The sequence below is a fragment of the Lathamus discolor genome, chromosome 9 (assembly GCF_037157495.1).
Source record: "Lathamus discolor isolate bLatDis1 chromosome 9, bLatDis1.hap1, whole genome shotgun sequence".
Lineage (NCBI taxonomy): Eukaryota > Metazoa > Chordata > Aves > Psittaciformes > Psittacidae > Lathamus > Lathamus discolor.
In genome coordinates, this window is record NC_088892.1 from 110,456 (window position 1) to 125,506 (window position 15,051).

Below are 15,051 nucleotides of genomic sequence, written 5' to 3' on the forward strand. Positions count from 1 at the left end.
TATTTTGTTCATTTTTTGTTGTTTTGTAAATACATTTCTTGACGTTCTTCTGACCCAGTCTCTCTTTGTAGTCACTGCGATCACACGTGGCTTTGGCAGACAAGTGGTTTCCACTCGCTCTGAGCTCCCAGGGCTGGAGGGGCCATGGCGGCTGGCGCTGGGTGCTGGGGCACCCCAACTGCCCTCACGTGGGCTCCCTGCCCTGGCAGAGCGGCTCTTTCAGGCTCTCTGCAGCTGTGGGCAGGGGTGGGCACGGGCGAGGGACCAAAGCTCCGGGCGCTCAGCCCAACCCCTCGGTGGCTGCAGGGCACCTGGTCTGGTGCTGCCGTCGGGCACAGCCTGCGCCGGCGATGACCAAGGCTTCTCGGGCGGCTCCTCAAGCTGGGGGAAACACGGCCACGTACAAGGAATCCCTCATGGAATCACAGAATCACAGCGTGCCCGGGCTCGGGTCACTGCAAGGAGCAGCCTGCACTTGGTATCCTGTTGGATGCTGCTGCCCAAACCAAGCCTTTTACCTCCTTCTGTCCCTTCCTTCCAGCGAGTTCCTTGGTCTCCATCCCACAGGGTGGGAAGAGGGTCTAGGGCAGGAGCTGGTTTGGGATACCAGATGTTGGCGGCTGCAGCTGGAGCCGGTGCTCTCATGTGGGACCCTGCAAGCGGGCAGAGAGGGGGAGCTGCCAGCAGGAGAATGGCAGCGGGGTGCAGGGGGAGCCGCTGCGTGCATGAGGTGTGTGTGCAAATGCAGATGGGGACACACGAGTTACAATCATAGAATAAAATCATAGAAGAGTTAGTTCCAACCCCCTGCCATGGGCAGGGACACCTCACGCAAAACCCTGCCACACAAGGCTCTGTCCAACCTGGTCTTGAACACTGCCAGGGAAGGAGCATTCACAACTTCCCTGGGCAACCCATTCCAGTGCCTCACCACCCTCACAGTAAAGAGCTTCTTCCTTATACCCAATCAAATCTTCCCCTGTTTAAGTTTTAACCCATTACGCCTTCTCCTATCACTACAGTCCCTAGGGAAGAGTCCCTCCCCAGCATCCCTATAGCCCCCCTTCAGATACCGGAAGGCTGCTCTGAGGTCTCCACGCAGACTTCTCCAGGCTCAACAGCCCCAACTTCCTCAGCCTATCTTCATACGGGAGGTGCTCCAGTCCCCTGATCATCCTCGTGGCCTTCTCTGGACTTGTTCCAACAATTCCATGTAATTTTTATGCTGAGGACACCAGAACTGCACACAATGCTCCAAGTGAGGTCTCACGAAAACAGAGTACAGGGGCAGGATCACCTCCTTGGACCTGCTGCTCACGCTCCTTTTGATGCAGCCCAGGATACGGTTGGCTTTCTGGGTTGTAAGCGCACACTGCTGGCTCATGTTCATTTTCTCGTCGAGCAGCACCCCCAAGTCCTTCTCCTCAGGGCCGCTCTGAATCTCTTCTCTGCCCAACCTGTAGCTGTGTTTGGGTTTGCTCTGGCCCAGGTGTCGGGCCTTGCACTTGGCATGCTTAAACTGCATAAGGTTGGCATCAGCCCACCTCACAAGCGTGTCAAGTTCCCTCTGGATGACATTCCTTCCCTCCAGCGTATCAACCGAACCATACAGCTCGGTGTCATCGGCAAACTTGCTGAGGGTGCACTCAATCCCACTCTCCATGCCAGTGACAAAGATGTTAAACAAGACCTGTCAAAAATACCAACCCCTAAGGGACACCGCTCGTTACAGGGCTGCAGGCGAGCGATGGTCCTCTAAGCACCATCAACGTAGCTGCTGAGCAGCCATTAGCATCAAATTGTAAGTTTAGCACATCAGTCTGGTCAAATGAGCCCTTCCCTTTCCATGCCAAATCCTAAACACGTTGCCTAAGCTTGCCTAATAGGAGTGAACCAAATACCCATCCCCAGCTTTTGCACTTGAGTTAATTTTAACAGCAAGCTCCCTTCTTGGCTAAGCAGATTGTATGTTCATGGGGATACATATTTTCGTATATTTATGGGAAACATCATGAGAAACCTTTCTAGATGTTTTAGTTGACTGACAAACAATCATAGTGCCTACCTGGTGATGAAACCGGTCTGTGTCCCTCTCTGAAACCGCAGTCTGAAGGATGGCTATTTCTTTCCTCAAAGTCCCATTGGCCAATTCACATTTCCTAAGGGCAAGAGTGAGGGCTTGGGCCTTCTCCTTCTATTCAATTTCTCCACTTTCAGTCTGCTTCAAAATAGCAATCACATGCTCCATTTCTTCCCCCTTTGCCTTCCTTTCATCTTCCAGTTGCTGGGTTAGCTCTTTCTGCCTTTGCAAGGAATGGTCTCTCTCTTGGAGCACTCTCTTCTTCTCTGCTTCCACTTCCTCCCACTTTTGAAGTTTTTGGATTAGTTTCTTTAGGGTGTGCCCTTCATCTTTCCATTGCAAAACTGATGTGAATTGTTTTAGGAGTTCACTTTGCCTCTTAAGCTCTTGTTCTTTTCCTGGCAGAGTCTTCTCTAAATTCCTGATTCTGTCTTGCTGGGACTTTACCTCTTCATTCTTCTTTGTCAGAGTCTGCTGAACATGCTGGAGATCTTCCTGAAGAGCTCTTACTTCCTTTTCTAATTCTTTTTGCCCACCTTGAGCCTTGGTCTCTTGCTCCCTCTCAGACAAGACTTCTTCCAGGACCTTCTTGTGCTCTCGGCGATGTCTCACCGCCTCGTTGCTCTCAGTTAGCCTAACGTGGAGATTCTGCAAGGTCTTTAATTCCTCTTCTTGGTGCTGGAGTTCTTGCTTCAGAGCTTCATTGTCTTCATCCCTCTTCCTCACCACTTCCTCAAGCAGATTCACTTGCTTCTGGCATGACGTTAGTGCTATTTCCATGCTTTTGCCCTGAAGCTGTAACATGCTCATTTGCTCTGTCTGCTTGAGGAACTCCAAACGCTTCTCCTCCAACATCCCCGCTCGTTTCTTCTAGATCCTGCTCTAGACGCTTGGCTTGCTTGCCTTCTAACTCCTTCTGCTCTTGAAGGTCCTGCACACGCTCCTGCAAAGACATTATCTCTTGATCTTTAGCTTCTAGAGAAGATTCAGCATGTTCTAGTTTTTGCAGTATGGCTTTAGCCTGCATTGCTGCCTCCTCCTTTTGCCGCTGAAGCTCAGAGACAGCCTCCTCCAGAGCCCCTATCCTTTCTTCTCTTTCTTTCAGAGCCAGTTCTGTAGCTTGAAGATTTGTTTGCTCAGCTTCAAGTTTTGCCTCCTTTGCCCTGCCTGCCTCACACTGCTTTCTAAGGGATAAAATTTCTTATTCCTTTCCCTTCAGTGCCACTTCAAGATGCTGCAGAATTTTCTTCTGCTGTTCAGAGTCTTGTTCCTGGTTTTGGAAGGTCTCAATCACTTCCTTCTGAGATTCAATCATGAAATCCTTCTCTTTCAGTATTGCCTTAGTGTATTCTCAGTCTCTGTGTAAGACATTCATCTTTTCTTCTGTTTTTTCCTCATAGCTCCTCATTTGTTGCTTTTGGATGTCTATGAGTCTGTCCTTTTCTTTTAAGCTTTCTAAGGTCTGGTCCAGTTGGTCACGGAGAGTCCTCAACTGCATTTCCATGGTTTCTTCAGCTTCCTGGATTTGTTTTTGTTGTGACTCAAGCTCTTGATCTTTCTTAGATAAAGAAAGTGCCATCTTTTCAACTTTACCATGAAGCTCTTGAAGTTGCCCCTCTTGCTGCTCCTTGTACTGCCACAGGAGTCTTAACTGATCCCTTTGAGAATCACACTCACTCTCTCTGTCCCTGAGACCTGCCCTCAGGTGTTCAAGGCTTGCCTGCAGAGATTTCACTTGTTCTCTGTGCATTTCCAGTTCTTGGTTTTGCTGAGTCAGAGACACAAGCGCTGAGTTTTTCTCCTTCAAGTTTCCTTTCATATGATCAAGATCCAGAAGCAGATTTCTCACTTGTGATGCACCGTGTTGTTCTAGCATCTTTATTTTCCCTTCCTGGAATTTGATCTCCTGATCCCTCTCCTCCAGCTCTTTGCTCACCTTGCTGACAGCAGTCCTCTGCAATTCTAACTGCTTCTCCAGCTCCCGTATCTCTTCTTGCAGGGACCTGATCTCCAGGTCCCTCTCCTCCAGCTCCTTCCTCTTCTCAGTCCTCTGCAGTTCTCGCTGCTTCTCCAGCTCCTGCATCTGCTCTTGCTGGGACGTGATCTCCTCCTCTCTCTCCTGCAGCTCTTTGCCCATCTTTCTCACCTCAGTCCTCTGCAGTTCTCGCTGCTTCTCCAGCTCCTGCATCTGCTCTTGTTGGGACCTGATCTCCTGCTCTCTCTCCTCTACCTCTTTGCTCACCTTGTTGACAGCAGTCCTCTCCAGTTCTCGCTGCTTCTCCAGCTCCCGTATCTGCTCTTGCTGGGATCTGATCTCCCGGTCTCTCTCCTCCAGTTCTTTGCTCATCTTGCTGACGGCAATCCTTTGTTTTTCTTGCTGCTTCTCCAGCTCCTGTATATGTTCTTGCTGGGATGCCACCTTCTGTTTTTTCTCTGTTATGTCCTTAATAAACTGATCAAGAGTAGCTTTATGTACTTCTTCCTGGTTTTCCAGCATTCTCATCTGTTCCTGGTATAACTTCATTTCTCCCTCCCTCTCTGACAGGATGGCACTCATATGAGCGAGGGTCTCCTGCAAAGCTTTTATCTCCGATGTCTCTTTCTGGAGCATCGGGATTTTCTCCCGCTGGGTTTCCACTTCCCCATTTTTCATTTTTAAGATGGACAATGTGGCTTGAAGCTCTTGTTCCAGGCAGTGATTCATGTCTGTTGCTGTGTTTGCTCGAGCTTCAGAGGCTGACACTGATTCCTGAAGAAGTTTTATCTCACCTGCTAGTTTCTCTTTAACTGCCTGCAGTCTGTCCCGTTTGTGCTGCAAACCAGGGAGAAAAAGGCTCAATAATTCCACTGCTATGCGTTTGCTTTTCATATTGGATTTGACTCCTGCTCTAGTGGCAGTCATGGGCAGCCTGCTCTCTTCCTGCCTCTTGAGATGCTGTGCCACCCTATACATTGCATCTTTTCCAGCTGACTCAGCCAGCTCCATCTTCCTTTTTGCCCTTCCTTGAACCTAGCTCCAGTGTGTTCTTTTGGGGAGGAGCTGCCAGAACTGCAGCCAGGATTTAAAGTCCAGATTAATCACGATTTAGGCAGTGGCTCGATGACGCCACTCTATTAGGAAGAAAAAAAGAGAACACTTCATTACCCTTTTTATTATTTGTTTGAACCTCTACTGTGCAGAATTGTCATGGGGCCATCCTCTAGAACGCTACTGTCCTCTCTTGAAGGAGTAACAGTCAGATCAGTGTCTGTCATTCTGTGTTTGAAACCAGGTCTAGTTTTCCCCTTGCAGACATACATATTTAGCTGGATCAGCATTCTGGTTTCTCAAATTTGTCTCCTTTCTCCCCACTGTCTGCTCTCAGATGGGTAACACTGAACAGTTTTCTCTATTAGCAGACTTTGTCTTCTCACCCCTTTCCAGATCAGTACTTAGAAATCTACATCTGGATTTGGACACAATAACTGGACAAAGCATGAACTGTAAATAGAGACAAGTTTGAAAATTACTTTCACTAAAGCTTCAAGGCAAAATTCTTCAGAATTGAGGAAAAGAAGCACCCTGAATCATAACTGGGGTTTTATGTGACTGCAGCATCTTTTCCTACTTACTCAGAAGGATGCAACTGGAAAAGTTCAACTGAAAAAGTTGTTCTTTTAGAATTATTAACAGAAGGCCAACAAAATGTAAGAAATGGCCTTTCACAGCATCTGCCAGCCTCACCAGGGCATCCTTTCTTTGCTCCTCAGCACGCCCAAGTTTCCTTTCCAAAGATGCCACTTCTTGATGTAGAGTCATAGCCTCCTCCTTTAAAGCAGCGGCCTCTTCCTGCAGGACAGCTTGTAGAGAGTTCTTCTGGTGTTCTGCCATCTGTGTCTCTGCAAGCAGTAAAGGTGAAAGGGAAAGCAAGACCAAAGGACAGAGAAAATGTAGTATCTGTCTACCTGCGGTTTCCAGGCCCACAAGGACTTTCAAAGCAGACATAAATCAAGGAAAATTCAGTCAGAGAAAAGAGGAATTAAAGTGGCAAGGTTCGAAAGAATGTGAAAATGTGTTTGCTCTTCTGCTTTTCGAAAGGCCAGGGCTAAGAGCATGGCAGCACATCACCCACAGCATCAGATGCAGGTAGAACCGACACTGATGAAACAAGGAGAGAGACAGTAGATCAGAGTCAGATCTAGTGTCCTAAATGAAAAGGAAGAAGCAGCAAAAGTGAAGGCTGACTGTGACACGGTTAATTGACTGGGAAGGCTTAAGAGATGTTACAGAGGACAGACATCAATGTTGTACTTGAAGTGTACAAACTAAACTAACAGACAGGAACTTGTTGTGGTTTAAACCCAACCACAAACCTCGTACACTCACTCCCCCCGTTCTTGCCCTCCCCCTGCTCCTGGAGGGACGGAGAGGAGAATAGAAAAGAATGCAACTCCCACGGACTGATATAAGAACAGTTTAGTAACTAAGGTATAACACAAATCACAGAATCCCAAGGGTTGGAAGGGACCTCAAAAGATCATCTAGTCCAACCCCCCTGCAAGAGCAGGGTAACCTACAGTACATCACACAGGAACTTGTCCAGGCGGGCCTTGAATATCTCCAGTGTAGGAGACTCCACAACCCCCCTGGGCAACCTGTTCCAGTGCTCTGTCACTCTTACAGTAAAGAAGTTCTTCCTGATGTTAACGTGGAACTTCCTGTGCTCCAGTTTACACCCATTGCCCCTTGTCCTATCACTGGATATCACTGAAAAAAGCCTATCTCAATCATCCTGACACCTACCCTTTACATATTTGTAAACATTGATGAGGTCACCCCTCAGTCTCCTCTTCTCCAAGCTAAAGAGACCCATCTCCCTCAGCCTCTCCTCATAAGGGAGATGTTCCACTCCCCTAATCATCTTTGTGGCTCTGCGCTGGACTCCTTCAAGCAATTCCCTGTCCTTCTTGATCAGAGGGGCCCAGAACTGGACGCAATATTCCAGATGCGGCCTCACCAAGGCTGAGTAGAGGGGGAGGAGAACCTCTCTTGACCTACTAACCACTCCCTTTCTAATGCACCCTAAGATGCCATTTGCCTTCTTGGCCACAAGAGCACATTGCTGGCTCATGGTCATCCTCCTATCCACCAGGACCCCCAGGTCCCTTTCCCCTTCGCTACTTTCCAGCAGGTCAACCCCCAACCTGTACTGGTACATGGGGTTGTTCTTCCCCAGATGCAAGACTCTACACTTGCCCTCGTTAAATTTCATCAAGTTTCTCCCCGCCCAACTCTCCAGCCTGTCCAGGTCTCGCTGAATGGCAGCACAGTCCTCTGGTGTGTCAGCCACTCCTCCCAGTTTTGTGTCATCAGCAAACTTGCTGATGGTGCACTCAGTTCCCTCATCCAGGTCATTGATGAAAATATTAAACAGCACCGGTCCCAGCACCGACCCCTGAGGAACTCCACTAGTCACAGACCTCCAGCTAGATTCTGCGCCATTGACCACAACTCTCTGCCTTCTTCCTTTCAACCAGTTCTCGATCCACCTCACTACTTGATCGTCAAGCCCACACTTCTTTAGCTTATCTATGAGGATGCTGTGGGAGACAGTATCAAATGCCTTACTGAAATCAAGAAAAACTACATCTACCGCTCTACCATCATCCCTCCACCTAGTCACTTCCTCATAGAAGGCTATAAGGTTGGTCATACATGACTTCCCCCTCATAAAACCTCGCCCGTTTCCCACGACTTACCAAAGATGATGGAAAGTGGCCTAGCAATGACCTCCGCCAGCTCCCTCAGCACCCGTGGGTGCATTCCATCCAGACCCATCGATTTACAGATGTCCAGATTGCATAGCTGATCCCTACAAATAAAAACAAATCACTACTGCTACCACCAATAATAATAATGCTAAAGGAAAATAACAAGAGGAAAGAATACAACATCTCAGCACCAGCCGACCGATAACTTGCCCCACTCCCCCCAGCAGAGCACCAACCGATACCTCGTCCAACCCTGCAGTCCCAGCCCTTCTGGGGTAACTCCCCGTTACATCCTGGGCATGACGTGCTGTGGTATGGAATACCTCTTTGGTCAATTTGGGTCAGGTGTCCTGTCTCTGCTTCCTCCCGGTCTCCCCTCCTCCCTGGCAGAGCATGAGGCTCACAAAGTCCTTGGCCAGACCAAACATTCGAGCAGCAACTGAAAACATGGGCGTTATCAGCACTGTTCCCAGGCCAAAAGATCAAAACACAGCACTGTACTAGCTCCTAAGAAGGAGAAAAATGACTGCTGCTGCTGAACCCAGGACATTATCCACCCCTCATTCCATACCATTCACGTCTTGCTCAGATCCCACATCTTCAATATGCCAACACTCTTACATATATATATATACAACTACATACACACAGAGAAAAAAAAATAATTTCTTAGTGCATGGACCTATAAAGCTGCTGAGTCCATCTGGTCCATGATGTCAGGCTCCATCTCTTGTAACAGTCTCTCGGAGCAGGAGAGGCTGTGTGCAGTGTTCACACTCGTGAATAACCTGGGCAATAGTGTCAATTGCTAAGTCCACCCCTCGATCATGAGTCCATCTCTATGTTGCATCTCTGCCCTGATGGCCTGAAGTGTCATGGGACCACCAGATTCAAAATAATTCACTGTTCTCCTCAGCAGTTTCTGCAGCTTGTTGCTGGGGACTCCATAGAGCTGCCTTCCACCTCCGACGCTCCCAAAGCACTGGAGTGGCCCAGTGGACCAGATACTCTTCGCTCATACCGTCCCACACACCCTGCCACTCATGACTGTCCAGCCTTGGGGAAGATCTCTTGGTCCTCCCATATTGTGGTCTAACCCCAGAGGAGAAGCAAACCTGACTCTGCTTAACTTCTGAGATGAGACAAAATGGTGGTAGGTAGAACACCCTCTGTGTGTGTGCCAACACGCTGATCCCCATCACAATCAGCAGGCAGGTCCCAAGGGTACCCAAAGGCCATTCAAACCCTTCAGAACTCTCCAATGACGCTGCTATACTTGTCCGTGGGGCTGGTGTAGCTGCTGTGCTTGCCGCCTCTCCCACCACCAGCTTCTCTTTTCCTGGGTGCAGCGCTTCCTCCTCTGCCTTGCTGGGAAATGCTGCCTGGGCTCCTGCATCCTCCTGGGGCTCAGCGGGCGGCTTCCGGGGGATGCTCTCGGCCGCCACAGTGCTGGGCTCGGCCGCGGGGCTCGGCTCCTCGGCCGCCTCCTCCCGCTGCTCAGCAGCCGCCTCTTTCCCGGCCTCTGGCCCCGCTCCCGCCGCCGCCTGGTCCCCGGGGCCGCTCTCCCAGGCCGCTTCGGCCGCTGCCGGCTCCCGGGGCCGCTCCCCCTCAGCTCCCCGCAGCCTCACAAAGACAGAGGCGAGGACAAGGGCCAGGGCCGTGAAGAGCAGCGGGACAGCCGGGTACAAGTCCACGGCCACGTCCATCTCTCCCTGCTGCTGGAGCCCACCCGTATTACAAGTCATTGCCATAAAGCACAGTGAAACAAGAACCTTAGCCCAAGCCCCACACTTGATAAACACTATCACAGCAAATACTGGCTCTAAGTAATGTACTACATTCTGAAACTCTGAGAGCAAGAGAAACAACTTTGAGAGCCAATAAACCAGCATTGTGATGACTATTAATCCGATCATCTCTGTCGTTATCTCAACCCTTCGTGCCCCACGTTGGGCGCCAAAAAAAGAACTGTCGTGGTTTAAACCAGTCCACACAGGTCGTCCACTCACTCCCCCCCTTCTTGGCCTCCCCCTGCTCCTGGAGGGACGGAGAGGAGAATAGAAATGAATGCAACTCCCATGGGTTGAGATAAGAACAGTTTAGTGACTAAGGTACAACACAAATCACTACTGCTACCATCAATAATAATAATGATAAAGGAAATAACAAGAGGAAAGAATACAACACCTCAGCACCAGCTGACTGATAACTCGCCCCACTCCCCCCAGCAGAGCACCGACCGATACCTCCTCCAACCCTGCAGTCCCCTAGCCCTTCCAGGTAACTCCGCGCTACATCCTGGCCATGACGTGCTGCAGTATGGAATACCTCTTTGGTCAGTTTGGGTCAGGTGTCCTGTCTCTGCTTCCTCCCAGACTCCCCTCCTCCCTGGCAGAGCATGAGGCTCACAAAGTCCTTGGCCAGACCAAACATTCGAGCAGCAACTGAAAACATGGGCGTTATCAGCACTGTTCCCAGGCCAAAAGATCAAAACACAGCACTGTACTAGCTCCTAAGAAGGAGAAAAATGACTGCTGCTGCTGAACCCAGGACATTATCCACCCCTTGGATAATGTCTGACTGTAAAGTACGGTCTGCATTTGGCTGCAGAAGAGCTCTCAGCACTGAGTCAGGCCCAGGAGCAGGTGCAGACATTTGTGCAGAACATCCTGTCTCTGCTGCTGGCCTGGCCAGAGGCCACTGGAGACCGCTGAGGGCAGGTCAGGGCTGGAGAACAGTCAGGATCAAGGGCAGCACCACCACCTCCTCTGAAGGAAGCCCAAGGGCTGAGCCTCTGCAGTCTCTCCTTTCCCCTGCAGCACCCTTGGCTTTCAGCCCCACAGCAGAGCCCTTCTGCAGCCGCTTCTCAGCTCTTGTTGTTCGCTGGCAGCTTCCAAAGGCACTTGTGCCTCTGCCGGAGCCAGAGCAATGGCCCAGCCCGTGCTGCGCTGTGTGGGGCGCTCTGATGGCACCATCAAGGGAGTGCAGGGCTCGGCAGCGCTGGCAGGAGCAGAGCTGTGGGGCCTGACCCTGCTCCCGGGGCAGACGTGGGTGAGCTCCAGCACTTGGGGTTTTTGGGCAGGAACCTTCGGCTCCGCCTTCCCCTCAGCCTGCACGGCCGCCATGACACCAGGCGGCGCCGCCGGATGACGTCGGAACTGGCGGACGGAAGGGAGGGGGGGAAGGGTCCGGGCGCGCGGCTTCTGTGGTAGCCCCGGGCGGGGGTTGTGAAGATGAAAGGGCGGGATGGAGCCGGGATGGAGCCGGGATGGGGCCGGGATGGAGCCGGGATGGGGCCGGATGGAGCCGGGATCGGAGCCGGGCAGGAGCGGGGCTAGCGGGGCTGTGGCAGGGATTGAGTGGGAAGGGCAGGGGCTGGGCTGGGCTGGAGCCGGGGGGCAGGGGGTCGGGAGCAGGGATGCAGTGGGGGGGTCAGGGCTGTGGGGCGGGGTGGAGCGGGGTGGGCAGGGGGCACAGCAGGGGTGCAGTGGGGTGAGGTGGGCTGGGCTGTGCCAGGAGCGCACGGGAAGCGGGGCCGGACCCAGCAGGGGAAGTGCAGGCAGGGCTGGAGCCCACGCTGCGCATGCTGGGGATGGCGGCGGGCCCATTGTGTCCCAGCAGGGCTGGGCTAAGGAGCCCCCGCCGTGCTGGAGCAGCGCTGTCTGCGGTGGTGAGCAGTGTAAAGGACGTGTATGGAGGGTTAAAGGGTCGGTGACGGAAGGAAAGAGTTGCGGTGCAGACTGGTTTCCTGGCCCTGAGGATCCGTTCCCGAGATGTGGAGTACGTCTTTGTGCGTTGTATAATGTTGTTGTATCCAAATGCAGTTCATCATTCTTGAATCGTGTGACACGATAATGACGATGGAAATGATGCAAAGTCGTGTTTGGCACCTGTTTGATAGGCATATTCTTAATGCATAGAGAAGCTGAGATAAGCTGAAGCAATGGCTGTCTCGCTTTAGCCCTTTGCAGGACATCTGGCATGTATTCCGATGGCTGCAGTGAAACAAGAGGCTGGCTCCAATGTGCCATTCGGATGGAGAGGCTTCCTTGGGACTCCCTCCTACCACATAGCATTGATGTGTGATGCTAAAGCTGTTTCCCTGGAACACATGGGAGCCAGACTTGAGTGAGGAAGGTCAAAGTGATATGAAAGCGGCAGTGCTTATCTCAAGCTTTGTTCACAGTTGTGCAACAGGAGCATAAGTTGGAATTGGGATGGTTGTTAGCACCTTGATCATTTCCAATGTGAAAACCATGCCATGACAAATAACACTTTAAAGAATCTGGTGTTCTCTCTTTAAGAGAAACCAATGAAGACAGGAATCCCATTCAAAGACCTTATGTCTCAATGCATTCTTCTGTTCAGAAACATTATTGTCTGCCTTTTTGCTTTTCTTCTTTCCAGAGCACAGTGGAGAAAGTGGTGGCTGGCTCTGTCCCAGTTCCTCAGGTGATCCCACTTGGAATCCCTCTTCCAGGGAAGGATAAGCATGAAGTAGCCACAAATACTCTTATAGAAATGAAATCGGGTCTGAGTAAGGGCTTTGAATCCAGGTGAAAACTTCACTTATGTGTTCATGTGGAATATTAAGCCTCGAGACTGCAAAAAGCCGTGTGTGTAAGTATAGTATATTTTATTAATTTCTCATCCACATCCTCTGTGGATCATTGGCCTTCACCCCCAGCTCAGGAGATAAACATCTGAGGCTGAGAGAGCTGAGCTTGTTGAGCCTGGAGAAGAGAAGGCTTCTTAAAGGGAGAGCTTAGAGCAGCTCCCAGGGCCTAAAGACGCGATGAGAAACCTGGAGAGGGGCTTTGGACAAGGGCCTGTAGGGACAGGACTAAGGGAATGTCTTTAATCTATGAGAGGGAAGATTGAGATAAGCTCTTAGGCAGAAGTTCTTCCCTGTGAGGGTGCTGACATGCTGGCACAGGGTACCCAGAGAACCTGTGGCTGCCCCATCCCTGGCAGTGTTCAAGGCCAGGTTGGACACAGGGGCTTGGAGCAAGCTGCTCTAGTGGAAGGGGTCCCTGCTCGTGGCAGGGGTTGGAACTGGATAAGCTTTAAGGTCCTTTCCAACACAGACTAGTCTGGGATTCTGTGATTTTGTTCAATACCTTTAGCACTGGATGTAATTCTTAAATGATGGGCAAAATGAACCACAGAACCCTTCAACTGCCATATATGTTAGTAAGGGTAAGACTGGAAAACTAAGTTGTGTTTTCTTCTCCAGTGTCAGGAAACATGACCGAATTCAAGTTCCTCTTCATCCTGCAAAAACAACCACCGCATCTTTAGGAGCTGCGCATGCATCTTGTTCCAGTGCTAACTAGTGCAGTTAGTTAGGAACTACTGCTTGTGTCATAGCTGTAGAAGATCCATCATGCCTCAAACCTTGCACGGTGACAGGTGTGGGCATATATGTAAGAGCTCCAAGTTTTTCCAGTGATGCCTGTAAGTGTCTTCTCTCTGGCTTTTTAATTTTACTGGAAACTAACTTAGTACCATTCTGGCCTAGTTTAGTTGTCAGTAAAGTCACTCTTCCCAGTTGTTTTCCTATTTTCTCAATAGCCTTTGAGCTGTAAGGATCAGTACCAGCAGCTGCAACTATCAGCCGCTGTGTCTCAGTTTTATGACTTTGTGACTTTTCTGCTGCAGACTCTAATCAGGAAAATACTGAAAACCTCTTGTTAGCCTTAATGACATGTGATGTGGCTTTTTCTTCAGATGGCACCATGTCTTGAATGCAGACATCTGCTACCAGTAAATGCACCCACTTGCATTGGATGGGAGTTAGCAACAGCTGCACAGGTGCATCCCCAAACCAACATCTGCATAAAGGTAATTGAGAATAAATCTAACAAAAGAGCAGTTTACCTCCTGGCATGCATGTTTCTAACAGGTGACTTCATTAAAATTAGTTTGATCCAGCTTGGGTTTCTCTAATTACATTGTGACAGCTTTAAGGGTTAGTAGAATTCAAAGCATCTTGACTAGAAATAAGCATTAAAGGTAAACCACATAAGCTCAGGAAGGCATCTTGAAAATCACAGGAGGTAACAGTGTGAAAGACAGGATGTGCACTTGTGTTCAGTAGGGAGGTATTCTGTGATTTTTATCATTATGGCCTTACTATTACTGAGCATTAGAAGTTTATTAAATAGGTCCTCATTACTCTGCTTCCCTCTGTTGCTTGTAAGTGCTTGGCACAGATGGGCTGGCAAGATTGGGGCAGTGGGGAGATGCACAGAATGCTCAAGCACAGCATTAGTCAGCGATCCAAAAGTGCTGGTGGGCTAAAGTAGTCAAAATCTACCCTCCAGAATACTCCCTACATAAGGGCATGGGGACCCACGCAGGGGCTGTCCTCCACCCTTCCAATGAGGGGAAGGGGTGTGAGAAGGAGCCAACTGACACTGCATGTCCACAGTTGGTAGATTATAGACACTGCCCCAAACTGGGTGTTTCCTGGCATTCCTGATGCAGGTGCAAAGGCAGCCCTAAACTATTTGGTGCAACCATCAAAAGAGCAGACTCGTGATTCTCAGCTGTGGTGGGATCTTGCTTGTGAGATACAGTGACTGTGCTCGGTCACCCTCAGGGCGATAAGATCCATTTTCCTTGCAGATACTGGACTTGCTGTTTTGTGTGAGTGCAGTGACTAAGCAAACTGGCACTAGTCTGTAGAAACATCTGCAGGTATTGATGCGGGATCTGCTGAGGGAACTGTACCATAGTTGAAAATGAATTGGCACCAACATCCATGGATTTGTGCTGGGCAAGCACTAAGGCCTAATGTCCTGGGTTCAGCAGTAGCAGTCATTTTTCTCCTTCTTAGTAGCTAGTGCAGTGCTGTGTTTTCATTTTTTGGCCTGGGAACGGTGTTGATAATGCCGATGTTTTTAGTTGCTGCTCAAATGTTTGGTCTGACCAAGGACTTTGTGAGCCTCGTGCTCTGCCAGGGAGGAGGGGAAGCTGGAAGGAAGCAGAGACAGGACACCTGACCCAAGCTAGCCAAAGAGGTATTCCATACCACAGCACGTCATGGCCAGGATGTAACCGGGAGTTACCCGGAAGGGCTGGGACTTGAGGGTTGGAGGAGGTATCAGTCAGTGCTCAGCTGTGGGGAGTGGGGTGAGTTATTGGTCGGCTGGTGTTGAGGTATTGTATTCTTTCCTCTTGTTATTTCCTTTATCATTGTTATTATTGGTGGTAGC

The 15,051-nt window shown here is 50.1% G+C and overlaps 1 protein-coding gene across 1 annotated transcript; it reads right to left on the reverse strand.

Moving 5' to 3' along the window:
• Positions 1-219: 219 nt before the first annotated feature.
• Positions 220-10,956, reverse strand: LOC136019565 (centrosome-associated protein CEP250-like). The gene is given in 7 exon segments (XM_065689884.1): positions 220-381; positions 2,066-2,950; positions 2,952-4,892; positions 5,805-5,959; positions 6,447-6,474; positions 9,142-9,454; positions 10,856-10,956. Coding segments are annotated over 7 exon segments (3,585 nt in total).
• Positions 10,957-15,051: the final 4,095 nt, after the last annotated feature.